This window comes from Acanthopagrus latus, chromosome 17 (assembly GCF_904848185.1).
Source record: "Acanthopagrus latus isolate v.2019 chromosome 17, fAcaLat1.1, whole genome shotgun sequence".
In the NCBI taxonomy this organism is placed as follows: Eukaryota; Metazoa; Chordata; class Actinopteri; order Spariformes; family Sparidae; genus Acanthopagrus; species Acanthopagrus latus.
Window position 1 is genome coordinate 27,288,323 of NC_051055.1, and position 9,538 is coordinate 27,297,860.

Here is a 9,538-nt window from a genome sequence, read left to right on the forward strand (position 1 = left end):
ATGGCAGAGCGAGGCCTGGCCCACACATCTCTAGGAAAAACAAAAGTAAATACTTCACTTTTATTGTCATGTGAGCGCGCCACGCCAGCACAGCGCTTTATAAACCACCAATTGGAAACAGCGCAGGGCTGATTTCAACACGGAGGGATCAAAAAAAGAGGCAGAGAAAACCGTCACAGCCTTCCAAAACATTAGGAATTAAAGAAGCCATTTCACAAAGCTGTAATGAGAACCAGAGGGATGATTTTTTTATATCGCTGCACATTTAACAACAATGAAACTGTGGGCCAGCACGGCTCTAAAGAGCTGGCAGTTACAGTATCAAACCACCGTCGTGAGACAAATAAAAACAAGATTTGCCACGTTTGGGTCCCCGGGCAGTGGTAAGGGGTAAATAAAAAGCAAAAGTCATAAAGACGAGACGAGGAGAGGGAGAAACCACAGACTGTCCCCCTCCTTCTCTCGCTGTGTCTTCTGTCTTCTCCCTCCAGTCGCCGGAGCGCTGCCATCTGTTGGAAAAAGAACACATGCCGGCTCTCATGTGGGGGCACGTCCTCGTCCCGACTCTTGCAAAGCATGTCCTTCTGCAGGGATCATCCGACCGTGCCATCTCCCGACATGCCGGGCCTGACGTCAACCCCGAGGCACGCACACGCCTCACCTCGCACCCGGGGGGGGGGCACTGGTCCACCATTCACAGCTCCGACATGCACAGTCAAAACAGACCCGCCGCTCAGACACACCAGGGCTGATGTGTGTTCAGTCTGCAGCGAGACGGCGAGAGACAAACTGTAATGTGAGTTTGTCTGATGGGGTCGCGTTTGCTGAGTGATGGGAGACCGAATCTGAAATGTCACGGCGGCTGAAGTCTGTCACTCTGCGCGTCACTCAGAGGCGATTAGTTCCACTGGACAACGAATCACAGTGAAGTTCCTCTATTGACACGGTGTTCAGATCCTTTACTGAAGTAGAAAACAGCAACGCAATCATTAAAAACAACTCCTGTACAGCTGTGAGCCCAGCATTCACACTTTTACCCATTTAAAAAGTACATATGTGTAAAATGTTGTATTTCATGTTCTTTTAAATGATATTTGTTCCTTTTCATGATGCATCTGGGCGAGGAGGGGCTTATTTTAACACTCTCTGTGTACTTTCATCACCAACATTGCATCACATTTTATATGCTGAACAGGTTTTTTTTCTACACTCTACAGCAAAGCCAGCTGTGTGTGTGAGGTTGTAATAGATGCTATATATTTATATATATATATATATATATATATATATATGGGAGAAGATTACAAAGATAAAATAATTTTGCAGGATTTTTAGGCTATATCTCTTCAAGAGCACGTCATAAATGCTTGAACTGGCAACAAAATCAAATATTACGATTACTGTATATTGAGAAATATCATCAGGATGACTCGTTTACTAAGACATTGAGATTTTTAATAAATAACCACCTGTAATGTGGAGCAGTCAGACTCAGACAGTCTGGTAAATTCAAATACCTGTCAGTCTACACGGACTGCAACACGTAAACCTGATTCAAAGTCTCTTTTCTTTTCATTTCATGGGTCTAAACACGGTGAACGTGAGTCAGGCTCTGAGATGCGGGTGACCCACGCTCAATACCGTCCCTGAACGCAGCACGTACATGAGAATGTCATTAGTGTTGCATGTAGTTTAGATTTCACCTAAGATGGAACGTTTCAGTGAATCAAAATTTAAGACAATCAGACGTTGTTAATCCATTCTGACGTTCGGTGCTCTTTCTCTTCGTTTCTGCAATGTCAAGTAAGGCAAATTAACTCAAACATGTCCTCCTGGAGTCTAATTTTCCATGACTAATCTATGAGAGCACTCATTTAGTCAAATGTCATGGTTCTTGGATACATCTGATACATTTCTTTTTTTTGCTTGAGAGTGACACGCCGGCTCAGCAAACCACAATCATTCTTGATCAATTTATCGAAGACAGCAGGGAAACGGATTTGTTTGACTGACGGAACGTACTCCAGTTCAACATCACCTCAGTCGCTCTGGAGTGATTGTAGCTTTTCAGATCCAGCTGTTCAAGTTTAATAAAAATGACAAAAATTTCCTAAAGTCAGTTTATTCCAGTATCGTACAGTCCTACTTTCTGTTTACATTAACAAACGGGTCGGCTGTCAGAGAAAGGTTCAAAGATAAAGTTTTCCATCAACGTATCCCAACATTTCTCTTCCTCACGACTGTAACAATCCACCTCTTAAAATAAGTTTTAATAAATGCACGTCAATGACACACACACACACACACACACACACACACACACACACACACACACACAGTCCTCTCTGCTCATGTGTGTTGATTTATTTCTGTTGATTCACTCATCAGTCCACAGTTTCTGCAGTTAGCTAGCTGCTGCGTCTCCTCAGACGGAGTGTTTTGCTCTGAATAACCGAGCGATATATTCCAGCAGAGTTTATGAACGATCCGGTCGGTGCCAGACTGCACTCTGGCACTCGGAGTGACTATTTACACACGCACCCATTTTCATCTCTAGACTCAGTGTCTGCGATTAATGAAAACTTTTTTTTTCTTTCTTTCTTTTTATTAGAGTAAAGGTGCTTATTTTCCCACAAGACACTCCTGGATTCATCCTCTTCTAACCCCACACACGCCTTCCTCGCGCCGTTTGAGGTGCGAAAGGGCAAATTTTTCTTTTGTCTCCTCTGTGAGGGGCAACAATTGAAACATGCCCAAACACAAAAAGGCACATTCCAGCCTGCAGCAGGGGTGAGTGTTAGTGTTTCTGCTCCCTAAAGCCTGATCATCTGTCACCACCGGCAAAAGTGCAAGATATAAGGCAGAGCAGGAAAACGAGGCCGCGGCTGCTAATCCGAACTTTAACCTGGACCTTTGAGCAGCGCGCTGACTTCAGATGACTCCGGCACCAAGACAGAAAAAACACCTGTGGCAGCAGGCCGTGGCAGAAAAAAGGCACAGATGGCATCCATAATTATCAGTTTGTGTCAATATTTGACTCGAGTTCAGCTAAAAAAAAAAAAATGTTAATATTTGAGCGTCTGTCTGCAACTTTCTAAATGTTGACTCGGGGCGGCAGAGTGCAGCGCCGCAGGCAGGTGGGCTGAACGTCTACAGCTGACAATGTCATCTACATCGAGAGGCGCTCAGGAGAGGCGCTCAACGCTGGAAGGTCAGCGGGTGAAAGTCATTAAAATAACTAGAAGGCTGTCAGAGCGACCCGGGGGGGGCCAGGCAGCATAAAACTATGGCGCAAAGATGAATTTAAAACATTGACTCCGAACAAATGAAATCCAAAAACTTCGGTCAAATGAAAAGCCTGCTTATACGTCAGCGTCGCCCCCTCGGTGCGATCCTCCCCGGGCCGGTGTGTTTACACAGTGAATGAAGTCTGGCAGCTGAGTGAAGACCTCTGACTACCAGCTTCTCATGCAGCCACTGACAAGCAAGTATGCGATGGCGGTTGAATGTGGGATTCCTAAGTGCTTGAGGTTGTGAAATGTTTGTCTATGTAAATGTGGCCGCAGATTTGTATTTCAGGCCACACAGAGTGGCTGCTCTCAGTCTGCAGCTCGCCGGGCAGCAAACCTGAAACCAACAAACGCCAGATATTCACATAAAACGTGTATAAAAGAAGATCATGACCTGATTTCAGCTGATGGGGGGAAAACAAAACCCACAATCCTTCTCCCTCTTTACAGTTTTCAGTGCCCGATTTGCTGCAGGATTATTTTTTTCTTTGACGTGAAATGAAGGGAGACGCTACAGAAGAACATGGTGACATTTTTAAATCACCACAATGTTCTTCTGAAATTCTATGTATTTGAATATGCAAAACGAGCCTCTAATCTGCATTAATTTCCATGGGCAGAAATCGGAGCGCTGGATGAAGCCAGGTTCAAAATAAAATTCTTGTTTCATTTTGTTGACACATTGGAGTCAAAGGTTTTTACAAAGGGAATTTTTTATCACTCCATGAATCAGAAAAACTGTCAAAAGGCATAACACTTTTAAAAATAAAAATAAAAATCAATTTCCGCCATGTTTTAGGGAATAAAATCAGGCTATGAATGATGCATGAAAACCTCTCTGTGGAAACCTTCAGAACATAGATGGACTGGAATATTTGGTGAATGCGAGAGCGACTGAAGTCGAGATTTCTTTGCTCTTACAAAAATAAAATAATAATTTTGAAGAAATGATAAACAGAGGCAACATGCAACATTACATGCATCTTTAGACAAAAATTGATGAGCAGGGATCATTCTGATTCATAGATATGACCATGAAACGTCATTTAAATATGCACTTATTTGCATTTTAGAAAATCTGAACTGAATCCAACAGATAAATGCATCTCTGACATCTTCTCACTGCTCTGGAAGAAGACAGAAGCAAAAAGACTAAAAACTGAGCGGCGCAATTTTGCTCTTCAGGTACATCCCGACTTAAAAAAGTAAAGCAGGACCCTTAAAGCCACACAAATCAATATAACTATTCTTTCAGGCCAAAATGTTACTGTGATTTCAGCCCCAGGACTCTGATCCACCACATCCGCAGCTGCACCAGGCTGCTGTTTTTAGCAGAAACCAGAATCTGATCGAAGAACTTGATTTTATCAGAGTCCATACCGATACTGATATATTGGCCAACATACAGACACACACATTTGTGTTATGTAATGGAGGCAGGGTATTCTATAGTTTCACTGAGATGACATCAGTGCACTGAAACAGTAAACCTCTCAGGGAATTCCTTTCCTTGGCCGAACGTTAGCCAGCTGAAGTTAGCAGCTAGCTCCAGCAGCCAAAGAGGCGAACATGCAGCAAACAGCAGATGGAAGCTGTTAGACGTCACTTCACCAGAACAATGACACTAAATGAACGCTGATGTCGTCCCCTGTTTGCTGGATGTGTCAACGGCCCGCTCGCACATCAGTCCCAGAAATGTTTACAAGGTCATAATATGTTAATCGTGCAATTTTCACTTTGGTTCAGGGTTTTTCTTGCAAGTGGCCAAAACGCGACTAATTAGAGCAGCTTTGAAGACCTCGTCACGCCCGCTGAGAGTCTGCTGCAGGGGGAGAAGATTCTAAAGCGTAATTTTAATTAATCAAATTACCACAAACCAGTTGACACGCTGAACCTCGGGCTTTGTGGAGATGCTTTTTTGCCCGCTCTGCCCAGAAGTTTAATGGCGCAGAGCTGAGATGAGATCTGACTCCTGGAAATATTCGGAACGGATCAGAACTGATGAACGTTTCCACCCACTGGCCTTTGTTTATCCTTTTGTCATGCGGGCTGTGTTTAATGATGCGAGCACTTACAGTAGACCATTAAGAGCAGCTCATCGGACAGGAAGTGTGTGTGTGTGTGAGTGAGTGTGTGTGGCTACTGTATCACGACCTGCTTTAGACTCCGTCTTGTCCTCTGCATCGCCCTTCCTGAAAGATTCACTCGTCTGGGCTCAAGTGTTTTTACTCCTGCGGCAGTATGCCGAGAGACAGAGAGTAAAAATGATGTCTGGAGGACGCCGACTGGCATTAATAATGAATCACCTGGCACAGCTCCCCTCCACCTTCCGCCTCCTCTTACTGTCCTGAGCCTGCGATAAGATCTGTCCAGAGAGTCCACGCAGCGCGAGAGCCTCAAGAATAAGACTGCGCCGCCTTCATTTTCCCTGAGCAAACATAAATCCAATTATTAGATAAATCCGAATTTCACGAAGAGTCATTCGTATGCTGATGACACTCCAGATGTGATTAACACCTTTTCGTGTTCTCGTTGAGTTTGCTGATTGTATTCCGCGACCCTTAACATGCTCCAAGATTAGCACTTCCCTTCAAGCGAGGCGGATAAAATCATTTCACCCCTATTAAACTGTACAAAGTGCCCACAAAGGGTAGATTTAAAACATTCTTATTCTTTGCCTTCCGCTGATTTTCCAATTAACCTTTACAGGATCGGCACTGTGTTCTCACTAAACTCCATAAATCTCAGCAGCGCATTTGGCTCGGAGCTGCACAACACGCGCTGCCTCCACCCCCTTTCAGATTAGCATACTGTAGCTCTCGCCGCTGTCATGAGTGGAGCTCGCTAATAAACACAGCTGTCTCTGAATCGCATCCAACAATCACTTCCCATGTGCTCTGTAATCTGAGGTTAACCAAAGGGACGCTTACGTGCTGCTAAACGCCGACCGCAAAGTCAGACACACCGGATGGATTTCCTCCGGGCCTCCCGACTCCGCGGCACTAATAGCTGGTGTGATTGCGGCACACACTCGAGACCTCTCAGCTCTCGCGCTGGGTTCTTCTCCTGTTGGGGTTTTTTTGACGTACAGCTTTTTTGATCTGCTCTGGGTTTTTTTTTTTTTTTTTTTTCGGATCTTGTTTCCAGGGAGGTCAGCAGCCAGCGGCGCGTGATACGTCACCTGATTTCAATCACTTCAACAGAAGAACATGTTCCAGTGAAAATCGCAGCGATCGCACAGCTGGGGAACAAACAGCGTTATTAATCTTTTAGGAGGCGTCTATTTTCTCCGAGCGGAGCACTCAGGATTGCATTCATAAATGTTAAAACGACGCACATCCTGTAAGCAAACACTGACCTTTACTCCTCCTGTTTTTTTTTTTTTTGTTTTACGCTGAGCGCTGGAGATAAGGTGGCTCACAGACTAAACAAGAATCAACAACCCTCAAAACCTCCCTGAGCTGTTGTTTCCGCTTCAAGGCCTGGAAGCTTCTCCTGTCTCTATATTTTTTTCGGGGGTTAAACGGGGCCAAATTCAAACCACCCAACCAGCCAGAGCCGCGTCGCCTTCTGTCCTCTCTCCACTTTCCAGAAGCTGCACACCTGACCGACGTCGGTGGTGGATCACAAAGAGCTGAAGCTGTCTCCGCACCTGACAGCTTATTCATTTATAAGCTCCCAGCACTCTTTTCCTCTCCACCTCCTCCTCCTCCTCCTCCTCCTCCTCTTCCTCCTCCTCCTCTGTGTATGGCATAACAAGAGAAAATCCTTCTCGCTGTTACAAGCCACGGTCTGTAACTTCAGATCGCTTTAATCCCCGGGATGAAAAAAAGAGAAGGAAAAAAAAAAAAAAAAAGAGTCTTTCATTTAACAAATCACCCCCTCAGAACTCGGGATCCCTGTGTAATTATTCCTCCTATGTGACTGTAAGCCAGCCGTGAGAAGAGCACTTGACGAGAAGCCGCTCGCGCATTAAGTCTCCCTAAGCCTCCTCCAGCCTGTTTCTATAAAAACTAATGGACGGGGGGGGGCTTTCTCTAAATTTCCCTAAATATCCGACCCCGGAATATCAAGTGGCTCTCCAGGCTGGCAATCTTTTTTCCTTTTTTCTTTTTTTCTGGATTCCAACAGACAAGTCAGCTGGTCAGACAGCGAAACACGGTGATTCTCAAGAGGCTTTGGGATTCATCGACCTGAGTGTGAGCATGAGGAAGAAGAACGGTGGTGGTGTGTGTGTGTGTGTGTGTGTGTGTGTGTGTGTGTGTGTGGGAGGGGGGGGTCACCTGGTGAGCAGGTTCATTCAACATTTCTTTTTTTTTTTTTTTTTTTTCTTTTTTTTTGAAGGAGTCCCCCACCGTGCAACTTCACGCTTTCTCAACTCTCTATCCGTCTCTGTTAGTTTCCAGAACAAGTCGCAGGCAGGCTGGGAACACGTTTACATTTAAGGAGAGGTCCACTTACACTCCGGATCTGACTGTGATAACACACACACACACACACACACACACACACATATATCCATACATATAAAGCACAGCAGGTCTCGAGGTGTGTAACTTTAACAGAAACCAGCACTTCTCCTGCTTCTCCAGAACACACACACACACACCAGGTTGACATGACGAAAAAAAAAATACAAACACTCACCAAAGAACATGCTGCTCTCCATGGCTCCTCAGGCTCGGGGGTCTGCTGTATTTCCTCTCTGGTGCCCTGCCAGTGTGTGTGTGTCCATGGACGGCAGCCTGGGCATGTCTCATACACTCCTCAGGGGTGTGTGTGTCTGTTGCATGTGTGTTCAATCCGACGGCAGCGTCAGTGGCCAGCCTGCATGCTGCACTCTGCACGCCTGCTGCTGTCTGTGGACCTCCGTATCTGCCTCCCCCTCTCCCTCTCTCTCTCTCTCTCTCTCTCTCTCTCTCTCTCTCTCTCTCTCTCTCTCTCTCCTGGCGCTGGTCCTCCCTTGCCTGTCTCGTCCCCTCCCCTCCTCTTTTAGCTCTTCCCCTCCCTCCTCCTCCTCCTCCTCCTCCTCCTCCTCTCTGGCCCCTCCACACACTGGATCCCTTCGCTTCTTTCCTCCCTCTCTCTCCGAGGTGTCTATCTACATTTTCCAGCAACAGCCTCTTCTTCACGAATGCCTCTCTCTGCCTCTCTCTCTCTCTCTAGGTGTCTCATCTTTGTTTTATGTGTCAACCATGCCTCCGTCTCTCTCTCCCTCTCTCCCTGCTCTCCCCCCGCTGTCTCTCGTTTATTTGATCTTATTCCCTTTCCCCTGCTTCCATTTCCAGCTCGCTCCTTTCTCTCTCTCTTTTTTTTTTTCTTTTCTTGATTCCTCACCGTTGCCTTTCGCTCTCCCCCGGTTCTTTCCCCTCCTTATCTGTCTCTCTTCGTTTCCACCTCAGTAAATATCTTTGCAGCGTGTTTTTCTCTTCTCTCTCTCTCTCTTTCTGTTTCTGCATTTCTTCTCTCACCCCCCCTTTTTTTTGTGTCTCTTATCGTTTTTCGGCTTTTCACTCAACACGTTTACATGCACACCAGAGAAAAAAGGGGAAGGAAAAAAAAAAGGGTTTCTGGGAGAAATCAGGTTATGGAAATTGGGCAACACATAGGAAGTAGTCCATCATATATCAAAGTCCTGGACCGGAGCACTTCAGTCTGCAGGTGTTCATGAAATCAGTTACTGGAACAGCGTTAATAAAAATACAAACTCACTGAGCGGTGGGCAGAACTCTTACAGACTTTTACAGCTCCACTGATCCGTAGTCTTGTGTTATACTCGATACACAACCCGTAAAAAGTGAAGAGCCCAGAAAGGATTCCAGCGTTTTAGCATCTTTCAGCTTATTGTTTTGGTTCAGCAGCTTCATCACTTTCTGTTCACTCATCGTGACGTCACCCATTGGTTTATTCTGTTTGGATCCGACCAAGAACCCGAGGATGACTTGTTGGAACTCGTCCATCACGAGGAAGCCCCGCCCTAAAGCGTTCCCTGTTTTATCGTCTATTTTCTCTCTACATGGGACCATAATTTACCAAATCAACATCATGTTGCGTTGAAGATGACTTGAAACTAGAGAGAGAGCATAAACTCATTAGAAAAACTGTTAACGGAAGAAGTATTGCCATTTTTTCATAAGCTTACATACAATCTGACCTCTTTTTGAAACCAGCTTCTGTATAATCACTGCTCCAAATAAAAGTGTGACCAGGCAGTTGTGTGCTTACATGTTCACCGTAACAACTTAATA

The 9,538-nt window shown here is 45.4% G+C and overlaps 1 protein-coding gene across 3 annotated transcripts in view; it reads right to left on the reverse strand.

Moving 5' to 3' along the window:
* The window catches only part of znf385d (zinc finger protein 385D), an 86,590-nt gene extending 78,410 nt beyond the window's left edge, over window positions 1–8,180 (reverse strand). For all 3 annotated transcript variants that reach the window (XM_037075374.1, XM_037075373.1, XM_037075371.1), the window contains exon 1: window positions 7,938–8,180. Coding sequence is in view for 2 of the 3 variants with exons in the window: in XM_037075373.1 (XP_036931268.1) it covers window positions 7,938–7,959 (22 nt within the window). In the remaining variant the exon portion in view is untranslated. The remainder of the gene's footprint in view (window positions 1–7,937) is intronic.
* Between the last annotated feature and the right edge of the window lie 1,358 nt (window positions 8,181–9,538).